Raw genomic sequence first — 24,434 nt, 5'->3', positions numbered from 1 at the left:
GATGCTTTGCTGGGACACATGTGAACTAGTTTAATCATGTCAATGTAAAATGAAAAAATATCAATGGTGCAGCATAAAACAATCGCAACTCGCTTCAACCAAAGCGGAACAATGGCGCAGCTCGACCTCAAACTCGGGTGCTGTCTGTGTGGGGTTTGCACGTTCTCCATATGACTATGGGTTTCCTCTCATATCCCAAAGACGTGCAGGGGTCTGTAGGTTAATTGGCCTCTGTAAAAAAAGAAAAGAAAGCCCCCTAGTGTGTAGGGAGTGGATCCAAAAGTGAGATAACAGAAGTAGGGTGAATGGGTGATTGATGGTCGTCGCGGACTCAGTGGCTGAATGGCTGTATCTCTAAGGCGAAGACTAAAATCTCAAACTAAAGATGGACACAAAATCCTGGAGTAACTCAGCGGGACAGGCAGCATCTCTGGAGAGAAGGAATGGGTGACGTTTCGGGTCGAGACCCTTCTGTAGACCTGAGAGTCAAGGGAGAGGCAGACATAGAGATAAGGAAGGGTAAGGTGTGAAAACGAGAGTTCAAAGGGGACGTTGGTCAAGGAAAATGTAGACTGGATCGTTGTTAGATGATGGGAAGGTGACAACGAGGCATGCAATCAATAACATTGAAATTAAATTAAAAACTAAAACCCTGCTGTAGCCATTTGGTGGAGAACTACTTGCGAGGAGGCAGAAACAAAGGTTCAAATCTCACCGCACCATCTGGGGAGTTTGAATAATTTCCATTATTAGATTATTAGATTCTCATGACAGGTCCACTGTTCTCTGTCAGCGATGGAAATCTGCTGTCCTTTCCTGTCCTGCCCACTTAATTTGCAGCCCATCTGGTATTTTTTTGCAAGTCCAGGCCCACAGCAAAATAGTTAACCGTTCAGCCCTGTTTTGAAAATGACGAAGCAAATTCAAAGAAAATTATGGATGAGAGTAAATGTTGGCCTTTCCAGTGACAACAGCCCATCAATGAATAAAACAGGTGCTATCTCCACTGGCCCCACACTCTGCTCAGGACCATCTGGGTAGCAGGAACACATACGTCAGCTTGTTATTCATCGATAACAGCCTTTCGTTCCACGTTATCATCCCATTTAATTCATTACCAAGCCCAGGTCAGGACCTGGGCCTCTGTAGCTCTCTTTGCAACCAGATCCTTAACTTCCTCATCGGCAGAGCACAATCTCTTGATCATCTCCCTCCAGACTCTTGTTTAGCACGGGTGTCAGGGGTTACGGGGAGAAGGCAGGAGAATGGGGTTGAGAGGGAAAAATAGATCAGCCATAATTGAATGGCGCAGTAGACCCGATGGGCCGAATGGCCTAATTCTGCTCGGATAACCTATGAGCATGAGCTCTCAGTCACTGTCCATGCAGGTGCACCCCAAGGCTGCGTACGTAGCCCCCTGCTCTGCTCTCTTTGCACCCGTGACTGTGCGGCTAGGAGCAGCGCCAATGCCAGCTAGAGATTCGCCATTGACACGAAGAAAGATCTGGAGTAACTCAGCGGGTCAGGCAGCGTCTCTGGAGAGAGGGAATGGGTTACGTTTTGGGTCGAGACCCTTCCTCAGCCTGGTCGCCAATGATACCACTGTTGGTCATAGTCGTAGAGTGATACCCCTCAGATTCCTATTAAATCTTCAACCGCCCCCAGCCACCTTCAACCTATGTCCTCTGGTTCTCGATTCCCCTGCTCCGGGCAAGAGAATCTGTGCATCTACCCGATCTATTCCTCTCTTGCACGTGTCTATAAGATCACCCCTCATCCTCCTATGCTCTAAGGAATAGTGTACCAGCCCACTCAACCTCTCCCCACAGCAAGATCCGCGTAAATCTTCTCTGCGCCCTTTCCACTGTTGTTGACTGGATCACGGGCGGTGAAGAGTCAATATACAGGAGTGAGATAGAACCCCTGGTTGAGGGCTTGGCCTCAACTACAACCTCCATCTCAATACCTAGGGGCGGTCACGGTGGCGCAGTGCTAGAGTTGCTGCCTTACAGCGAATGCAGCACCGGAGACCCGGGTTCGATCCCGACTACGGGTGCTGTCTGTACGGAGTTTGTACGTTCTCCCTGTGACCTGCGTGGGTTTTCCCCGAGATCTTCAGTTTCCTCCCACACTCCAAAGACGTACAAGTATGTAGGTTAATTGGCTTGGTAAATGTAAAAATTGTCCCTAGTGGGTATAGGATAGTGTTAATGTGCGGGGATCGCTGGGCGGCGCGGACCCGGTGGGCCGAAAGGGCCTGTTTCCACGCTGTATCTCTAAAACTAAAACTAAAAACTAAAAAACTTAGGGGCAGCACAGTAGCGCAGTTGTAGAGTTGCTGCCTTACAGTGCCAGAGATAGTTTCTATAATCATCCTGGATGCTGTCTGTACGGAGTTTGTATGTTCTCCCTGTGACCGCATGTGGGTTTTCTCATTGAGCACCTGTTTCCTCCCACATCCCAAAGACGTACAGGTTTATAGGTTTACAGACACAAAATGCTGGAATAACTCAGTTGGACAGGCAGCATCTCCGGAGAGAAGGAATGGCCGACGGTTCGGATCGAGACCAGTCTGAAGAAGGGTCTCGACCCGAAATATCATCCGTTCCTTCTCTCCAGAGATGCTGCCTGTCCCGCTGAGTTACTCCAGCATTTTGTGTCTATCTTCGGTTTAAACCAGTATCTGCAGTTCCTTTTACAGGTTTGTAGGTTAATTAGCTTCTGTAAATTGTCCCTATTGTGTAGGATGGGACTAGTGTTCAGGTGAATGCTGGTCATTATGGACTCGGTGGGCAGAAGGGCCTGGTTTCCACGCTGCAACTCTAAACTAAACTATTCATCAAAACCAAGGAACTAATTGTTGACTTGAGCAAGGCGGACCACATGCCGGCTTTCCTTGGTGAGTGGGTGGGTGGGTGGGTGGGTGAGAGAGTTAGCGGTTTCAAGTTCCTGAAGATGGTGGCGCCAGCAAGTCTACTTGCTTTGAAGTTTAAAGAACCGGGAGGAAAACGACGCGGTCACGGGGAGAACGTGCAAACTCCACACAGACAGCACCCGAGGTCAGGATCTCTGGCACTGCGAGGCAGCAGCTCTACCTGCTGCACCATTATAGACAATAGACAATAGACAATAGGTGCAGGAGTAGGCCATTCAGCCCTTCGAGCCAGCACCACCATTCAATGCGATCATGGCTGATCACTCAATCAGTACCCCGTTCCTGCCTTCTCCCCATACCCCCTCACTCCGCTATCCTTAAGAGCTCTATCCAGCTCTCTCTTGAAAGCATCCAACGAACTGGCCTCCACTGCCTTCTGAGGCAGAGAATTCCACACCTTCACCACTCTCTGACTGAAAAAGTTCTTCCTCATCTCCGTTCTAAATGGCCTACCCCTTATTCTTAAACTGTGGCCCCTTGTTCTGGACTCCCCCAACATTGGGAACATGTTTCCTGCCTCTAATGTGTCCAATCCCCTAATTGTCTTATATGTTGCAATAAGATCCCCCCTCATCCTTCTAAATTCCAGTGTATACAAGCCTAATTGCTCCAGCCTTTCAACATACGACAGTCCCGCCATTCCGGGAATTAACCTAGTGAACCTACGCTGCACGGCCTCAATAGCAAGAATATCCTTCCTCAAATTTGGAGACCAAAACTGCACACAGTACTCCAGGTGCGGTCTCACCAGGGCCCGGTACAACTGTAGAAGGACCTCTTTGCTCCTATACTCAACTCCTCTTGTTATGAAGGCCAACATTCCATTGGCTTTCTTCACTGCCTGCTGTACCTGCATGTTTCCTTTCAGTGACTGATGCACTAGGACACCCAGATCTCGTTGAACATCCCCTCTTCCTAACTTGACACCATTCAGATAATAATCTGCCTTTCTATTCTTACTTCCAAAGTGAATAACCTCACACTTATCTACATTAAACTGCATCTGCCATGTATCCGCCCACTCACACAACCTGTCCAAGTCACCCTGCAGCCTTATTGCATCTTCCTCACAATTCACACTACCCCCCAGCTTAGTATCATCTGCAAATTTGCTAATGGTACTTTTAATCCCTTCGTCTAAGTCATTAATGTATATCGTAAATAGCTGGTTTACTTTAGTTTAGTTTAGAGATACAGCACGGAAACAGACCATTTCGGCTCACCGGGTCCGCGCCGACCAGCGATCCCTGCACATCAAAACTACCCTACACACACTAGGGACAGTTTTTACATTTACCGAGCTAATTAACCTACAAACCTGTACATCTTTGGAGTGTGGGAGAAAACCGAAGATTTCGGTGAAAACCCACGCAGGTGCCAAACATTTTAACTACCGTTTGTGCCGTCCTAATGGTGATCGTAGTTGAGGAAGATTTCAAAGAGGAAGCATGGACTTCACAGAGGACTATCCATCCCTGATCTTTCATCATTCTTACTCATCCAACCATAAAGCAGTACTCTCTGCCTCTGACCTATAGATAAACCACATTGGTTGAATAGTTCCGCTTTATTTTACTAATTTAAAAGAAACAATCTTATGAACCAAGACCTTTATCTCCCAGTTGCCAAACATTTTAATTGCCCTTCCCATTCCCACACTGACCTATCTGTCCTGGGCCTCCCCCACTGTCAGAGTGAGGCCACACGCAAATTGAAGGAACAGCACCTCATATTTCGCTTGGGCAGCGTACACCCCATTAGTTTCTCTGTTTTCAAGTAACCCTTGCATTCCCTCCCCCTCCACCTCCCCCCTAGCCCTGTCGTCTCCACTGTTTGCATCCATATATTCCTCCGTTATCACCTCAATGGACCATTGTGGGCTCCACCTTGGTCATCAGCGCCGGCTCTGATTGGTTCTGAGCCTTTCCATGCCCCTTGTTTCCCTCACCCCTGACCCTCAGTTTGAAGAAGGGTCTCGTCCCGAAACGTCAACCACTTCCATCTCCCCAGAGATGCTGCCTGTCCTGCTGAGTTACTCCAGCATTTTGTGCAAACCAGCATCTGCTGTTCCTTATCACGCCTTTCTAACTTGACTAATTAATATCTCCACATTTATTTTACCGCCCAACTATTTCATATCACCCTCATGGCTACCTGCTCACACTATTCAGACCATAGGTTTCTAAAGGTCAGAAAGTTCTTTTAGGAACATTACAGCCTCCAGGAATGAATAAGAATGTACATGGAGTGGAATTATTTCCACTGGGGCACTATCGTGATAAATATCATGCAATTTATTAAATACCCTTAAACTGTCAAAATTGTCCACATATTGTAAAAGGATGATATTTAATTAAGTTCACTGACATTGAGTTCTCTTGGAATAACTTTACAGTACAAGTCTATTTCATGCTGCCTCGCCAACAGTCTGTCTGACCTTTCCTTCGTTGTGTTTTAATTGCATGTGTTAAATGTATGTTTTTAGTGTTCTTTAGCTTGTTTTATGTGGGGGTGGGGGTGGGGGAGGGGGGGGGGTTGGGGGAAACTTTTTCTAATCTCTTACCTCGACGGAGATACGATTTCTTTCCGTATCGTATCTCTGCCCGCACTGCGGCCCAACATCGAGGAGCTGGTGGCCTTTGCTGGAGATCGATTTTGAGAGCTCCACCGCGGCCGCCTGCAGACTTACCATCGCGGAGCTCACGATCCCTTTGCCAAGGGTCGACCTCGGAGATCCAACCATGGGTGCTTGCGGACTTAACGTCACGTAGCCCACGGTCTTTGGTCAGAGACCGACTTTGGGAACTCCAAGCCGCGGGAGTTTCGACCGCCCCGACGCGGGAGTTTCGATCGCCCCGACGCGGGGGCTTCAACCGCCAGCTGCGGGAGTTTCGATCGCATCGATGGATGGTTCGATTGCCCCGACCGCGGGAGAATGAAAAGGAAAAAGATTGGAATTTTTTGCCTTCCATCACAGTGTGGAATGTGGGGAATCCGCTGTGGTGGATGTTTCTTTTAACTTTTATTCATTCACAAAATGCTGGAGTAACTCAGCAGGTCAGGCAGCATTTCGGGAGAGAAGGAATGGGCGACGTTTCGGGTCGAGACCCTTCTTCAGACTGATCAATATTCAGCCCCATCTGTTAACTTTTATGTAGTTGTGCGTCTTGTTGCTTTTTTTTCACATGGCTGTATGGTAATTTGCATATCACTGTACCTTAATTGGTACATGTGACAATAAAAGACCTTTGAAATCTTTGAAACCTTTGAATTTGTGGCACACTGAGTCCGTGCCGACTCTTTGGAGAGTGGGGGGAAACCGGAGCTCCTGCAGAAAATCACATAGGTCACGGGGAGAACGTACAAACTCCCTACAGACAGCACCCATTAGTCAGGATCAAACCCGGGTCTGTGGCGCTGTAAGGCAGCAACTCTACCGCTGCACCACTGTGACGCCCCACTGAAATGCCAATTACGTGCAAGCCCTGATGCAGACCGACCCATCCACTTGCCAGCTTTCGGTGGGTCTTTTGTCGGGTGGGCTTCTGTACGTCAAGAGCTCATGCAGGCACATGTCAAATGTGAGGAAGGCCTCTGCCTCCACTGACCTTTGAGCTAGTGTGGTGGCACGGTGGCGCAGCAATCGAGTTGGTGCCTTACTGCGCCAGGGACCCTGGTTCAATCCTGACTATGTGTGCTGTCTGTACAGAGTTTCTACATTCTCCCTGTGACACATGGGTTTTCTCCGGGTGCCTCTGGTTTCCTCTCACACACCAAAGACGTGCAGGTTTGAAGGTTAATTGGCTTCTGTAAAATTTTCCCTCGTGTGTAGGATTGAACTTGTGTACGGTAATCGCTGGCCGGTGTGGGCTCGATGGGCCGAGGGCCTTGTTTCCACGTTGAATCTCTAAACAAAACTAAACTCTGCCCTCGAGCTCTTGATTCCACAACCGTGGGATCAAAGATTCTGTTATTTAAGATTATAGAAGGTTTTGAGGTGATAGATACGTTCCTATTAAATCTCCTCTCACCTTAAACTGTAAAGTTCCATGTCTACGTTTGGCTGAGCTAAGATGCTGAACTCATTTGTATGTTGTCAGATTTGTAGCCGGCAAAACGTTCTTCCTCACATCACTGCAAATCAACACCAGTTGTTCCAAGTGTGGAAGGTTGTTCTCGGAGAACCGAGGGAAGCCGCACTGTCAGAATGTCGCGCCCACAGAAAGCGCCGCCCTTTGGCGAATGTTAAGCAATGCCACCTGGTTTTCCAGGCGCCCTTGGCTCCAGAGCCTTTCTGGATGATCCATTTTGCCGAACCAACAGAGGTCGCGGCCTCCCAGAGGAGTCTAACGGTTCCGGAACAGTCCACCTAGGCCGCCAGGTGTCCGACGCACCGGCCCACAAAGCCGGCCTTGGATGTCGGCAATGGGAATGGATCAGCCGGTGTGGCCAAGCTGGAGTTCCATTCTCATTACACAATACCCAGTCTAGGATGGCCTGTTATCTTATCAGTTCCTCTACATATTGGTTTAAAAACCCATCCCGTATACATTCCAGGAAATCCTCCTCCTCAGCACTGTTACCAATTTGGTTGGCCCAATCTATATGTAGATTAAAGTCACCCATGATAACTGCTGTACCATTGCTACACACATCCCTAATTTCCTGCTTGATGCTATCCCCAACCTCCCTACTGCTGCTTGTTGGTTCGTTTTCAACTCCAACAGGTGTTTTCTGCCCGTGGCTATTTCGCAGTTCTACCCGTGTCGATTCCACAGCATCCAAGCTAATGTCTCTCCTTGCTATTGCATTAATCTCCTCTTTAACCAGCAATGCCACCCCACCTCCTCTTCCTTTCTGTCCATCCTTCCTGAATATCGAATACCTCTGCATGTTTAGCTCCCAGCCTTGGTCACCCTGGAGCCATGTCTCCCTGATTCCAACTATATCATATTCATTAACTACTAACTGCACATTCAATTCATCCACCTTATTACGAATGCTCCTCGCATTAAGGCTCAAAGCTTTCAATTTTTCTTATCTCCCTTCTACCTTTTGCTTCTGTCCTCCTTTTAAGTCCCTCTGTCTCCTTGCATTGGTTCCCATCCCCCCTGCCCTGTTAGTTTAGACGTGACCTTTCCTACACTCTCTTTCCCGTTAACTGCACGCACACGCTTCCACATTGTTGACTCTACCCCCCCACTGTTTAATTTAAACCCACCCGTGTAGCACGAGCAAACTTGCCTGCCATAATGTCGGTCCCCTTCCAATTAAGATGCAACCCATCCCTTTTAAACAGGTCACCCCTGCCCATGATACCAATATACATAGTTCATAGAAAGTACAACATGATGGCACAGGAACAGGCCTTTTGGCTCATAATGTCCATGCCAAACAAAATGCCATGTTAAACTTAACGCCTCTACACGTGATCCATAGCCCTCCATTCCCAGCATTTCCACGTGCATTTCCTGTCCAAAATCCTCTTAGACACCACCCTCGTACTGAGTGCTGGAGTAACTCAGCGGGTCAGGCAGCATCTCTGGAGAGCATGGATAGGTGACCTTTTGGGTCGTGACCCTTCTTCAGGGCCTCTTTGTTGGGTACGTCCAACAATCCCTGTTCCAGACGTACACCGACCCCATACTGACTTCATACATTTCCCGACCCGAAAGGTCACCTATCCATGCTCTCCAGAGATGCTGACTGACCCGCTGAGTTACCCTTGCACTCTGTGTCCAATGTTTAAGAGGCTTTTGGATACACATGTGAAAATGCTGGGAACGGAGGGATATGGACCATGTGCAGAGGAGATTAGTTTAACCTGCCATTTTGTTTGGCATGGGCATTGTGGGCCAAAAGGCCAGTTCCTGTGCTGTGATGCTGTGCCTTCTATGATCAATGTGTAATTATATCATTGACCAGTTAGAGCATGATCTGATTCTAAATTGTAGATCGCTGTTGAATAATGCAAAAATCACTGGAGGGTAAATAATGTGTTTGAAATGCCAAAGCCTGTCTCTAATATTTATAGCTCTTCAGTCTGTGATGATTAACCTTTGTCTGATTTTCTTTATCTTTTTTTCTGTAAACTAGAATCAGCAGTACCTGGTTTCCACCATCGTAGCTGCTTCCACCAGCACCCTGGCGGAATGTTCCAGGCACCCATTCCCTCTGTGTTAACAAAAAACCTTCACACAAGTGCCCTTCAACTCCAGTCCCAAATGCTGACCGTTTATTAGTCGAAACTGGTAAAATCATGAAATCGGTATGAACCTGCCTTTTCATTGCAGCAACTAAAAATACCTAGTGGTAAGAAATGTAAAAACATATTGGTGAATGTGCATTTATATAGTGCCCTTGGTTTATCCTTTGTTGCATTCAGAGCATTGAAAAACACCTCAGAAGTGCAGACCTAGTGTCCCTGAGAGTTTTAGGAGAGTGCTTGTATTAGTTTAGTTTAGTTTCGAGATACAGCGTGGAAACAAGCCTTTGTCCCACCGAGTCCGCACCGACCAGCGATCCCCGCACATTAACACTGCCCTGCACACGCTAGGAACAATTTACATTTACACCAAGCCAATTAACCTACAAACCTGTACGTATTTGGAGTATGGGAGGAAACCGAAAATTTTGGAGAAAATCCACACAGGTCACGGGGAGAACTAATTTCCACCTACCTCGACTCCATCCTATCCCCCCTGGTCAAATCCCTCCCCACCTATGTCCAAGACACCTCACATGCACTCCGTCTCCTCAATAACTACCGGTTCCCAGGCCCCCACTCCCTCATCTTTACCATGGCTGTCCAGTCACTCTACACTTCCATCCCCCACAAGGATGGTCTTGAAGCCCTCCGTTTCTTCCTCGACCGTAGAACCAGCCAATCCCCATCTACCAACACTCTCCTCCGCCTAGCAGAGTTGGTTCTTACCCTTAACAACTTCTCCTTTGACTCCTCCCACTTCCTCCAAACCAGAGGCGTAGCTATGGGCACTCGCATGGGCCCTAGCTATGCCTGCCTCTTTGTCAGGTACTTCGAACAATCCCTGTTCCGGACGTACACTGGCCCCATCCCCGAACTGTACCTCCGCTACATCGACGACTGCATTGGTGCTACCTCTTGTAACCATGCAGAACTCACTGACTTCATACATTTCACCACTAATTTCCATCCTGCTCTTAAAAATACTTGGACTATCTCCGACATCTCCCTACCATTTCTGGACCTCACCATCTCCATCACAGGAGACAGACTAATGACTGACATCTACTACAAACCCACTGACTCGCACAGCTATCTGGACTACACTTCTTCCCACCCTGACTCCTGCAAAAAGACTATCCCCTACTCCTAATTCCTCCGTCTACGTCGCATCTGCGCCCGGGATGAGGTGTTTCACACTAGGGCGTCAGAGATGTCCTCGTTCTTCAGTAAACGGGGCTTCCCCTCTTCCATTATAGATGAGGGTCTCACTAGGGCCTCTTCTATATCCCGCAGCTCCGCTCTTGCTCCTCCTCCCCCCATTCGTAACAAGGACAGAATCCTCCTCGTCCTCACCTTCCACCCCATCAGCCAGCGGATCCAACAAATCATTTGCCAACATTTCCATCACCTCCAACGGGACCCCACCACTGGCCACATCTTCCCTTCTCCTCCCCTTTCCGCAGAGACCGTTCCCTCTGTAACTCCCTGGTCCACTCGTCCCTTCCTACCCAAACCACGCCCTCCCCAGGTACTTTCCCCAGCAACCGCACGAGATGCAACACATGTCCCTTTACCTCCCTCCTCGACTCCATCCAAGAACCCAAACAGTCTTTCCAGATGAGACAGAGATTCACCTGCACCTCCTCCAACCTCATCTATTGTATCCGCTGTTCTAGATGTCAACTTCTCTACATCGGCGATGTAGGCTCGGCGATCGTTTCGCTCAACACCTTCGCTCAGTGCGCCTTAACCAACCTGATCTCCCGGTGGCTGAGCACTTCAACTCTCCCTCCCACTTCCAGTCTGACCTTTCTGTCATGGGCCTCCTCCAATGTCATAGTGAGGCCCACCGGAAATTGGAGGAACAGCACCTCATATTTTGCTTGGGCAGCTTGCAGCCCAGCGGTTTGAACATTGACTTCTTCAACTTTAGATAGTTCCTCTGTCCCTCTCTTCCCCTCCCCCTTCCCAGTTCTCCCACTCTCTTCCTGTCTCCACCTATATCCTTTCTTTGTCCCGCCCCCCCGACATCAGTCTGAAGAAGGGTCTCGACCCAAAATATCACCCATTCCTTCTCTCCAGAGATGCTGCCCGACCTGCTGAATTACTCCAGCATTTTGTGATAACTCCGTACAGACAGCACCCGTAGTTAGGATCGAACCCGAGTCCCTGGAGCTGTAAGGCAGCAACTCTACTGCTGCGCCACCGTGCCGCTCTGATGAGCTTTTAGGAGGTTGTGAGAAATGGGCCCCCACCCTGATGAGTTTTAGGGAAGCATGGGGAACATCAATAGCAAACGAGGAGTGAAGCATTGGGATCTCGCATTGCTGGAGTTCCCATTATCTGTAATCTGCTTTAGTGTTGTTAATTGCAAAGTAAACACTGGTCTGCGCATCGGTAATTTTCCTGCTCTTTAGCACCAACACTCTTAGATTCAATAGACAATAGACAATAGGCCATTCGGCCCTTCGAGCCAGCACCGCCATTCAATGTGATCATGGCTGACCATTCTCAATCAGTACCCCGTTCCTGCCTTCTCCCCATACCCCCTGACTCCGCTATCCTTAAGAGCTCTATCTAGCTCTCTCTTGAATGCATTCAGAGAATTGGCCTCCACTGCCTTCTGAGGCAGAGAATTCCACAGATTCACAACTCTCTGACTGAAAAAGTTTTTCCTCATCACAGTTCTAAATGGCCTACCCCTTATTCGTAAACTGTGGCGCCTTGTTCTGGACTCCCCCAGTGACTTTACCGGGGAAGACATACACTACCTCAACGTCTCTGAGCCGAGATTATCATCAAACCCGCCGACAAGGGCGATGCCGTGGTGGTCTGGCGGGCTGACCTCTACTACTCTGAGGCCAGACGCCAGTTCTCAGACACCTCCACCTACTTACCCCTGGACCATGACCCCACAGATGAGCACCAGACCGTTATCTTTGACCATCTCTGATTTGATCACTTCTGGCTGTCTGCCCTTCACCTTATCGATTCCCAGCCCCGCATGGCCCAGTTTTACCTTCTCCTCAAAATCCATAAACACAACTGCCCTGGCAGAACCATTGTTTCTGCCTGCTAATGCCGCCACTGAAATAATTTTCACATACCTCGATTCCATCCCATCCCCCCCTGGTCCAATCCCTTCCCACCTATGTCCAAGGCACCTCACATGCCCCTCGACCTTTCTATGACTTTCGGTTTCCCGGCTCCCGATCCTTATCTTTACTATGGATGTTCAAGGAAGGGTTCAGACCCGTAAACGCCACCCATCCTTCTTCTCTAGAGATGCTGCTTGACCCACTGAGTTACTCCAGCACTTTTGTCTATCTTCGGTATAAACCAACATCTGCAGTTTCTTCCTGCACATCTCTCTGAAGTAATGGCACAACAAGAGGCTGCACGGTGGCGCAGCGGTAGAGTTGCTGCCTTACAGCGCCAGAGACCCGGGTTCGATCCTGACTCTGGGTGTTGTTTCTGTACGGAGTTTGTACGTCCTCCCTGTGCCCGTGTGGGTTTTCTCCGGGTGCTCCAGTTTCCTCCCACATCCCAAAAGCGTGCAAGTTTGTCGGTTAATTGACTTTGGTAGAATTGTAAATTGTTCCTAGTGTTAGGATAATGTTACTGTCCGGGGTGATCGCTGGTCGGCGCGGACCCGGTGGGCCGAAGGGCCTGTTTCCGCGCTGTATCTCTAAACTAAACTAAACTAAACTAGACTACTCCGCCAAAGAGCCGGCCTAGATTTTGTACTCCACACAGAATTTGACTTCACAACTTTCTAATTCAGAAGCAAGAATGGTAGGAGCGAAGCCACAAGGAATGCAGAAGCCGAGCTTCATTGAATTAATTAATGAATTAAGAGTTCAGTCTGAAGAAGGGTCTCGACCCGAAACGTCACCCATTCCTTCTCTCCTGAGATGCTGCCTGACCTGCTGAGTTACTCCAGCATTTTGTGAATAAATACCTTCGATTTGTACCAGCATCTGCAGTTATTTTCTTATATTATTCATTAAATGCAGGGTTCACTTACAATATTTGGATGGGAAAGTCGTAGCAAAACACCAATTTCAGTTCGTGCAATCTTCTTATCGATCTGAAAAAAAAATCAAAAGGATTCAGAATCATCGTGGAAATATTAATTAAAGATACTGATTAGATAACAAAAACCTCATTGAAACCTGCCATAGACACAACTCAGCGGGTCAGGCAGCATTCCTGGAGATAAGGAATAGGTAACGATTTGGGTCGAGACCCTTCATCAGAGCTGCCATGTTGGATCAATGAGTTCTACATTTTCCTTGAACCTCGTCCCCTTTGATGTCTCGTTTACACGCCTTACCCTTCCATATCCCTGTGTCTCCCTCTCCCCTGACTCTCAGTCTGAAGAAGGGTCTCGACCCGAAACGTCACCCATTCCTTCTATCCAGAGATGCTGCCTGTCCCGCTGAGTTACTCCAGGATTTTGTGCCCATCTCAGAAGGAGGGACTTGAGTTTGAAGCTCAGAGAATACTACTCCCTACTGACAGAGTGAATCTGGCCAACTCACTCACACGGGTAATATCTGACTCCAAGTCATGACTTTTGTGATTTAGTTTATGAATTGATAAGTGGGAGTGTAAACCAGCATCTGCCAGTTCCTTCCAACGCAATGAGTTGATCTGTTTAGATGAGGCAAAATTAAGGGATGTGGGAGTATGGTTCAATTCCTGCACAATATTGAATTTCTATTGATTTTAAAGACAAGAATGGATAATCCTCTACCCTGAGAAACTGACTGTGACTGTTCACTTAATCCATACCCCTCGTGATCTTGTCCAATAAGGCCACCCCTCAGCCTCTTGCACTCCATCAACAGTAGAAACAAACACTATCCACGCAAATCAATTTTAATAGACGTTCCCATTGCCAGAGTGATCCCACACAAACTGGAGGAGTGCAGCTCATATTCTGTTGGTGTTGTTTACAACCCAATGAATATTGAATTCTCCAATTTTAGGTACCACCTCCAGCTTTTTCCTCTTTCTTTGGTTTAGTTTAGTTTAGTTTAGAGATGCAGCACGGTCCACCGAGTCCGCGCCGACCAGCGATCCCCGCACACTAACACTATCCTACGCACACAAGGGACAATTTACAACTATACCGAGCCAATTAACCTACAAACCTGCACGACTTTAGAGTGTGGGAGGAAACTGGAGCACCCGGGGAAAACCCACGCAAGTCATGGGGAGAACGTACAAACTCCGTGCAGACAGCACCTGTAGTCAGGATCAAACCCGGGTCTCTGGCGCTGTTAGGCAGCAACTCTACCGCCACGCCATCGTGTCGCCCTCTGCCTTGTGCGACGGGTTTGCCCCCATTTCTCCTGCTATCCCGGCCCCTTTCCCCTTCCACCTATATCCCTTCCCCTGAAATACTTCACATTTCACTCCTCTCCTTGTCTAACACCCTTTCCATCTCTGGCCTTCGTTCAATCTAAACTCCCTCGCCCTGTATCCACCTGTCACTTGTTCCCACCCATTGCCTTCTCCCTACTACTACACCAGTCTGAAGAGTCCCGACCCTGAGCATGACCTCTCCATGTCCTTCAGAGATGCTGATACAAGGAACTGCAGATGCTGGTTTACAAAACAAAAAGACACAAAGTGCTGGAGTAACTCAGCGGGTCAGACTGCATCTCTGGAGAACATGGATAGGTGGCATCTCGGGTTGGGACCATTCTTCGTTTGTAAACCAGCACCTCCGTTTACCTCCATTCAATCGACTTTGCACTGTATAAATTGCAATTATACCAAGGCTGATGGGTCTGGTAATAGTTTATAAATAAAATAATGCACAAAAGGTACTCCTGTGTGGATAGAGGTGGAATTGCAAAGCAGTAGAAGAAATGGATTTTATTTGTGAATGACCTATTTTGTCTTCTAAGTACATCTAATTTTGGAATGGGCTCCATTTCAAATTACATCTGCCTGTGTTAATTGTCACCTACATAAGTTGTTTGAACAATCACCGATAAATAGGACATGGGTATCATCAGTGGAATACTTCAAGAATATCTTTGACCTAATTTTTCAGGTTACAATGTCCTGGGACATGATTTACTTTCACATGCAATGTGTAGCACCGTATATAAAAAGTAACAAAACATCTATGGAAGCACAAGTTATGCAAATGCTGGAATCTTGATCATATAAACAAACTGCAGGAAGAACTCAGCAGGTCAGGCAGCATCGGTGGAGGCATTGAATTCTCCAATTTCAGGTAACTCACATCCCCCCCCCACCCCCGTCTATTTCCCCCCCCTCTCTTCCCTGTGTGCTGGAGACACACCCATTTCTCCAATCCTCCCTCCCACCCAGATTCCTTCCTCCGGCTTCACAAATTCGTGCCTCTTCTATCCTTATCTCCTTATCTCAGACTTTTTATCTTTTCATCTCTGGCCTTTGTCCAACCATCTGCCGATAACAAATGCCCCCTCAGCTGTATCCACCTATCACTTGCCAGACTTTTTCCTGCCCCCTCCATCTCTCTTCCAGCACTCCCCTCCTCCTCATCACTCCCGCCCCCTCACTACAATCAGTCTGAAGAAGGATCTCGACCCGGAACGTCGCCTGTGTCCGTTCTCCAGAAATGAGTTCATCCCAGAGAAGGAATGGGTGACGTTTCGGGTCGGGTCTGAAGAAGGGTCTCGACCCAAAACGTCACCCATTCCTTCTCTCCTGAGATGCTGCCTGACCTGCTGAGTTACTCCAGCATTTTGTGAATAAATACCTTCGATAGAATCTTGATTAGTACGGGTGTCAGGGGTTATGGGGAGCAGGCAGGAGAATGGGGTTAGGAGGGAGAGATAGATCAGCCATGATTGAATGGCGGAGTAGACTTGATGGGCCGAATGGTCTAATTCTGCTCTTATCACTTATGATGTAATGAACTGTATTTATTCACAAAATGCTGGAGTAACTCAGCAGGTCAGGCAGCATCTCAGGAGAGAAGGAATGGGTGACGTTTCGGGTCGAGACCCTTCTTCAGACCCGACCCGAAATGTCACCCATTCCTTCTCTCCTGAGATGCTGCCTGACCTGCTGAGTTACTCCAGCATTTTGTGAATAAATACCTTCGATTTGTACCAGCATCTGCAGTTATTTTCTTACATTACATGTAATGAACTGTGATTCCAATGGAAAGGAATTCTATCATTGGAATCTATTTGCCATTCGTTAATAAACTATCTCAATTCAGACTCTGGTTATAATGGTTGGTGTTGGTTTATTGTTGTCATGTATACCAAGACTTTGATTGGGTGCTGTCCAGGAGAGTCACAGCATACACAGGTACAATAGGTCGTGCAGAAGATAAAATGAATAGAGCTCATAATATAGTGTTATTGCCGCAAGGAAAGTGCAGATTAAAAAAAGTGCAAGAGCCACAATGAGGTAGATTGAGGGGTCGGGAATTCAACGTGTTTTATAACTGTCTGTTGGGAGAGGGGAGAAGAGGGAATGGTCATAGAGTCATACAGCATGGAAACAGGCCCCTCACTTTAAACCTATGTCCTCTGGTTCTCAATTCCCCTACTCTGGGCAAATTGATTAGTAGCACTGGCTGTTACAATCCCTAAATCCCTAAACAACTGGTGTTGTTCTTGGGGGTGACCACTAGGTGATGTTGCTACCATTCAGACACATCTTCAGTTGTGTACCTCAACGTCACTGGGTGTTTCGGCCTTTTATCACAAGACCCCCTCAGTCGAGGCAGGCCCACCGCAGGGTGATCAGACCTGGGTGTGTGTCTTATGGTTAGCCTCTAGAAGGTCACGTGGCAGCCCAGACAGCATCTCTTCTTTTCAGCCACAGCCAGTGACTGCTCTGTTCGGCGGCATTGGCAAGTTCTTTGGTTGCTTTCCTTTGGGCCTGCCCTCCGACTCCAACTTCCCTTGGGAGCCTTGCGGTGGAACTGGCTACAAAGCTGTACAAAGCTCTATGTGTTTACCCGATCTATTCCTCTCATGATTTTCTATTCCTCTCATGATTTTAAATCTTTCATTATGTCTTTGACTGTGTTGGCTGCCTTTTCAAGGCAGTGTGAAATGTAGATGGTAGTTGGAGTCTAGTTTAGTTTAGTTTAAAGATACAGGCACTTGTTGGCCCACCGAGTCCACGCCAACCAGCGATCACCCGCACACTAACACTATCCTGCACACACTTGGGACAATTTATAATTTTACCGAAGCCAATTAACCTACAAGCCCATACGCCTTGGGAACGTGGGAGGAAGCCAGAGCAGCCGGGGAAAACCCATGCAGGTCACGGGGAGAACGTACAAACTGGGTGCAGACGGCACCCGTGGTCAGGATCGAACCCAGGTCTCTAGTGCTAAGGCAGCAACTCTACCGCCCTTGTCTGTGTGACGACTGACATGTTGAATTTCCTTCACTAAATGCTGGAGTAACTCAGCAGGTCAGGCAGCATCTCAGGAGAGAAAGAATGGGTGACGTTTCGGGTCGAGACCCTTCTTCAGACTGATGTCAGAGGGGCGGGACAAAGGAAGGATATAGGTGGAGACAGAAAGACAGTGGGAGATCTGGGAAGGGGGAGGGGAAGAGAGGGACAGAGGAACTATCTAAAGTTGGAGAAGTCAATGTTCATACCACTGGGCTGCAAGCTGCCCAAGCGAAATATGAGGTGCTGTTCCTCCAATTTGCGGTAGGCCTCACTATGGCACTGGAGGAGACCCATGACAGAAAGGTCAGACTGGGAGTGGGAGGGGGAGTTGAAGTGCTCAGCCACCGGGATATCAGGTTAGTTAAGGCGGACTGAGCGCAGGTGTTGAGCGAAACGATCGCCGAGCCTGCGTTTGGTTTGAATTTCCTTAGCTTTCTGAAGAGGTGGAGACATTGGTGGGCCATAGTGTTAATTGAAGTAGAATAAATCCTGTAAGCATCAGCTGGGACCATCCTTGCTTCTGTTATGAGTGCAAGACCCCCTCCAGGATTTACAGTGATGATCCAAATTAACATAGAAACACAAAGGAACTGCAGATGCTGGAATTTTGAGCAGAGCACAACGTGCTGGAGGAACTCAGTGGGTCGGACAGCATCTGTGGCGGGAATGGACTGGTGACGTTTAGGGTTGGGACCCTTCTTCAGACTCCCTGAATATAATGCAAAGTGCTGGAGGAACTCTGTGGGTCAGGCAGCATCTGTGGTGGGAATGGACTGGTGATGTTTAGGGTTGGGACCCTTCTTCGGACTCCTTGAGCAGAATACAAAGTGCTGGAGGAACTCAGCAGGTCAGGCAGCAGCTGTGGAGTCTGATTGAGGGTCCCAACCTAGAACTTCACCTGTCCCCTCCCTCCAGAGATGTGGCTTGACCCGTGGAGTTCCTTCACCACTTTGTCTTCTGGTTCCGATCAGCTTGTTCAGTGTGCACTCAGGTCTGAAGAAGGGTCCCAACCCCAAAACGCTACCTATCCATGTTCTTCAGAGATACTGCTTGACCCTCTGAGTTACTCCAGCACTCTGTGTCCTTTTTCATAGAACGGGACAGCACAGGAATAGGCCCTTCAGCCCGCAATGCCCTTGCTGAACATGTTAAACTAATCTCCTCTGTCTGCATGTGTCCATATCCATCCATTCCTTGTGGCATGGTGGCGTAGCAGTGCCAGAGACCCAGGTTCGATTCTGACTATGGGTGCTTGTCTGTACCGAGTTTGTACGTTCTCCCCGTGACTTGCGTGGGTTTTCTCCGCGATCTTCCGTTTCCTCCCACGCTCAAAAGACGTACAGGTTTGTAGGTTAATTGGCTAGGTGTAAATGTGAAGTTGTCCCCAGTGTGTGTAGGTGAGTGTTAATGTGTGGGGATCGCTGGTCAGTGCGGATTCGGTGGGCCAAAGGGCCTATTTCCACGCTGTATCTCTAAACTAAAACGAAACATTGGAGAGGAATGCTTTTTGAGGCATTGATGTTACCTGTTTTCAGGAGATACCAACAGAGTACCTGTCAAAGTTCCTAAATGTCGTTTCCTTTTAATTCAATCATGGGCAGCAAAGGCCAACAGTCGGTATCCGTGTGTAGGAAGGAACTGCAGATGCTGGTTTAAACCGAAGATAGACACAAAAAGCTGGAGTAACTCAATGGGACAGGAGAGAAGGAAAGGGTGACGTTTCAGGTCAAGACCCTTCTTCAGACTGGGCTTTGTCAGAGGGATGTTAAATGGTCGTGACATTGTTTTTAGTGTGGAGTCACGCAGAGGCCAAACCAGGTAAGGAAAACAGGTTTTCTTCTCTCAAGACCATTAGTGAACCAGATGAACTACCTGTGGTCGTGGTCATACGTTATAGGAGCAGAATTAGGTCATCCGGCCCATCGAGTCTACTCCACCATTCAATCATGGCTGATCTGCCTTTCCCTCTCAACCCCATTTTCCTGCCTTAGATTTTTAGAGATACAGAGATACAGCGCGGAAACAGGCCCTTCGGCCCACCGGGTCCGTGCCGCCCAGCGATCCCCGCACACTAACACTATCCTACACACACTAGGGACAATTTTTACATTTGCCCAGCCAATTAACATACATACCTGTACGTCTTTGGAGTGTGGGAGAAAACCGAAGATCTCGGAGAAAACCCACGCAGGTCACGGGGAGAACGTACAAACTCCGTACAGACGGCGCCCGTAGTCAGGGTCGAACCTGAGTCTCCGGCGCTGCATTCGCTGTAAGGCAGCAACTCTACCGCTGCGCCACCGTGCCGCCTTCTCCCCATAACCCCGGACACCCATACTAATCAAGAATCTATCAATCTCCACCTTACAAATATCCATTGGCTTGGCCTCCACCGCCTTTAGTGGCAATGAATTCCACAGATTCACCACCCTCTGACGAAACAAATCCTCCTCATCTGCTTTTAAAGGTTCGTCCTTTTATTCTGAGGCTGGGCCCTCTGGTCCTAGACTCTCATCTTGGTTATTTATGGTGATCATGGGCGGTGCGTGCCTGGAACATGCTGCTGGGGTGGTGGTTGAAGCAGATACGACAGTGACATTTAAACGACTTTTGGATGGAGGCATATGGATATGCAGGGAATGGAAGGGGAAGGGGAAGGGTTATAAGTGGTCTTGGCATCATTGTGGGCTGATGGGCCTGCTCTTGTTCTGTACCATTCTATGTCCTACTGTATGTTGCAAATCTGCATTGTTAGAGGTCAGATGATATGCAGAAAAACAAATCTAAAGGCTTTGGATGCAACACTTGAACAGCAGTAGTGTTGCTGCCTTAGCGCCAGAGACGCGGTTTTAATCTTGACTACGGGCGCCGTCTGTGCGGAGTTGATACGTTCTCCCCGTGACCTGCGTGGGTTTTCTCCGAGAACTTCGGTTTCCTCCCACACTCCAAAGACGTACAGGTTTGCACGTTAAATGTAAATAGTCCCCAGTGTGTGTAGGATAGTGTTTAGTGTGCGGGGATCGCTGGTCGGCGCAGACACGGTGGGCCGAAGGGCCTGTTTCCGCGCTGTAACTCTGCACTAAACCAAACATGAAAACCCTTGAAACTAAAATGTTTGAAGAGCTGAAATCTGACAAGAATAGGTATGTTCGGACACACTCAACAAGCCATGCTGTGAGAGAGCGCCGCGGTGATTTGAAGTCTGAAGTGTTGGCTTTAATTCTCTCTGATGGTGGCTGTTTGCCCTGCTGAGTGTTTCCAGCATCTGCTGCGTTAATATTATAATCAATGCCCTGTCTACACAGGATTTACTGGTTCCGCAACAGCCACACTTGAAACACACTTCACAGACTCTAAAAACACTTTGGGACATTGTGAGCTTGAGTAAAACGCTAATGGAATTGTAGTCTTTTATCATATTAGAGATCCACCGATATCATCCAAAGAGCAGGGCTCCCAGCGTTCAATTGGTTCACTATAAACAGACGTTATCGCCACAAACGCTTATTCATCTCTTTGAATTTTGTTCCATCTATCGTATGTAAAATAGCTAATATGTTCAAAAGAACGAATTCTATTTATACATTGCCTTTCAAGCTCCATCCAGGATGTCAAAGATGCTCTAACACCAAAACCATATTTAGTCAGAGAGTCTTAGAGCATGGAAACAGGCCCTTCGGCCCAACTTGCCCATGCTGACCAAGAAGCCCCATCTACACTAGCCCCACCTAGTCTAAGTTTGGCCCTTATCCTTAGCCTCTATTTTCAAGAGTATATTTTGTTGTGATCCACAAAACACAGCAACCAATTTGTGTACAGCAGGCTGACCAAAACACCAATTTGTTAGAGAAGAGATATTCTGTTTTTGGGAATGTTGAGACTTTACTTTAGAGATACAGTAAGGAAACAGGCCCTTTGGCCCACACATTCCGTGCTGACCAGCGATTGCCCCGTACACCAGCGTTATCCCGCACTTGGGACAATTATCACTTTTACCCAAGCCAATTAACCGACAAACCTGTATGTCTTTGGAGTGTGGGAGGAAACCGGAGCACCCGGAGAAAACCCACGTGGTCACAGGGAGAACGTACAAACACCGTATAGACAGCACCCAAAGTGAGGATTGAACCCGGGTCTCTGGCGCCGTGAGGCAGTGCTCTACTGTTGTGCCACTGTGCCGCACCTTATCCTGTTGGTGGAAGGATGAATATTGGCTGGGACACAAGGGGAAAGCTACTCAGCTCGTCTAAAAGCAGTAACAAGGGACCTTCTAGATCCAGTAAAATGAACACCCCTGACACTGAATAACCCCTGCATAGTTATATCTCCATCCACCAACATTGTCTTCTACACAACGGCACAGCTGGTAGAGCAGCCAGCTCTCGTTTGTATAGACCTGGGTTCGTTCAAAAACCTCAGGTGCTGTCTGTGTGGAGTTTGCATGTTCTCCCTGTGACCACATGGATTTCCTCAGGGTGCTCCGATTTCCTCCTACATGTGCGGGTTTGTGGGTTAATTGGCCTTCATAAAACCTCTCCTAATGTATAGGGGGTGGATGAGAAATTGGGATAACATGGAACTGGTCTGAATGGGTGCTCGATGGTCGGCGTGGACATGGTGGGCTGAAGGGCCTCTTTTCAAGCTGTAATTCCAAGCGAAACTACACAACAGTGTTTGACGGCACTGGGCCTGTACTCGCTGGAGTTTAGAAGGATGAGAGGGAACCTCATTGAAACTTACTGAATAATGAAAGGCTTGGATAGAGTGGATGTGGAGAGGATGTTTCCACTAGTGGGAGAGTCTAGGATCAGAGGGCAAATTCTCAGAATAAAAGGATGTAATAATAATAATAATAATGTATTTTATTTATATAGCGCTTTTCATATACTCAAAGACGCTTTACAGAGATTTAGAGAACATAGGGAAATTAATAAATAGATAAATAAGTAAATAAATAAACGAACAGAGAAAGGAGACAGAAGGTGAGGTGACCTTCAGTGGTTGAAGGCAGTACTGAACAGGTGAGACTTCAGCGATGTTTTGAATGTGGTGAGTGTGGAGGAGTCTCTAACGTTTTGGGGTAGTGAGTTCCATAGGGTGGGAGCAGCGATGGAGAAAGCCCTGTCCCCCCAGGATCTGAGTTTGGTCCGGATGTGGGAGGATAGGAGATTGGCAGCAGCAGAGCGGAGGGTGCAGGTGGGAGTGTGCCTGTGGAGGAGGTCGGTCAGGTAGGATGGGGCCAGGTTATGGAGGGCTTTGTAGGTTATGAGAAGGATTTTGTACTGGATTCTCTGGGGGATGGGGAGCCAGTGGAGTTTATAAAGGACGGGGGTGATATGGTCACGGATCGGGGTGTGGGTGAGTAGACGGGCAGCGGAGTTTTGAATGTATTGAAGTTTACTGATGATTTTTGAGGGTGCGCCATAGAGGAGGCTGTTGCAGTAGTCCAGACGGGAGGTGATGAAGGCGTGGATGAGGGTTTCTGCAGCTGTGGAGGAGAGGGATGGACGGAGACGGGCAATGTTTTTGAGGTGGAAGAAGGCTGTCTTTGTGATGTGTTTGATGTGTTTGATGTACCTTCAAAATGGAGGTGGGGAGAAATTTCTTTGACCGGAGGGTGGTGAATCTGTGGAATTCATTGCCACAGAAGACAGTGGGGGCCAAGTCATTGAGTATTTATAAAGCTGAGATTGGCAGATTCTTGCTTCATAAGGGTATCAGAGGTTGTGGGGAGAAGGCAGGAGAATGGGGTTGAGAGGGAAAGATAGATCAACCATGATTGAATGGCAGCAGAGACTCGATGGGCCAAATGGCCTAATTCTGCTCCTATGACTTATGAACTTGTGAACTACCATATTCTTGTTTGATTCAGCCCAGCATTTTCTTTGTGATGAGAAAGATATTTTTGTCTGTCAACAACTTGGCTATTAATCAGGATTACATCCTGGAGGAGGTCTTATACTCACAACAAAAGCAAGGAAGATCCCAGCTGACAGTCGCAGGCCAGGAATTATCTTGCTTCAACCACAGTGTCAGAGAGTCATACGGCACGGAAACAGGCCATTTGGCCCGACATGCCCATGCCGGCCAAGATGTCCCATCTACACTAGTCCAACCTGCCCATGGTTGTCTCAGATCCCTCTAAACCTATCCTATGTTGAGAGTTGTCAATCTGTGGAATTTCCACCCAGAGAGTTGTGAAACTATGGAATTCTCCGACACAGAAGGCAGTGGAGGCCAATTCAATGGATGGTTTCAAGAGAGAGTTAGATATAGCTCTTAGGGCTAACGGAATCAAGGGATATGGGGAGAAAGCAGGAACGGGGTACTGATTTAGGATGATCATATGGAATGGCGGTGCTGGCCCGAAGGGCCAAATGGCCTACTCCTGCACCTATGTTTCTATGTTTCTATCCATGAACCTGTCCAAATATATTTTAAGTATTGTTATAGCACCTGCTTCAACTGGCAGCTCGTTTCATACACCCACCACCCTCTATGTGAACAGGTTGCCCTTCAGGTTCCTATTAAATCTTTCACCTTAAACCTAACCAAACGCAGGCTCGGCGATCGTTTCGCTTAACACCTTCGCTCAGTCCGCCTTAACCAACCTGATCTCCCGGTGGCTCAGCACTTCAACTCCCCCTCCCACTCCCAGTCTGACCTTTCTGACATGGACCTCTTCCATTGTCATAGTGAGGCCCACCGCAAATTGGAGGAACAGCACCTCATATTTCGCTTGGGCAGCTTACACCCCAGCGGTATGAACATTGACTTCTCTAACTTTAAATAGCTCCTCTGTCCCTCTCTTCCCCTCCCCCTTCCTTCCCAGTTCTCCCACTGTCTTCCTGTCTC

General features: G+C 48.0%; 1 protein-coding gene across 1 annotated transcript in view; it reads right to left on the bottom strand.

The window, feature by feature from the left end:
- Window positions 1–24,434, bottom strand: part of LOC144607027 (calcium/calmodulin-dependent protein kinase type IV-like) — a 149,382-nt gene that overhangs the window by 60,120 nt on the left and 64,828 nt on the right. The window contains exon 4 of the mRNA XM_078423577.1: window positions 13,171–13,233. Within this exon, the coding sequence (XP_078279703.1) occupies window positions 13,171–13,233 (63 nt within the window). The remainder of the gene's footprint in view (window positions 1–13,170; window positions 13,234–24,434) is intronic.

The sequence above is a fragment of the Rhinoraja longicauda genome, chromosome 28 (genome assembly GCF_053455715.1).
Source record: "Rhinoraja longicauda isolate Sanriku21f chromosome 28, sRhiLon1.1, whole genome shotgun sequence".
Lineage (NCBI taxonomy): Eukaryota > Metazoa > Chordata > Chondrichthyes > Rajiformes > Arhynchobatidae > Rhinoraja > Rhinoraja longicauda.
This window is presented reverse-complemented; position numbering and strand designations above follow the sequence as displayed.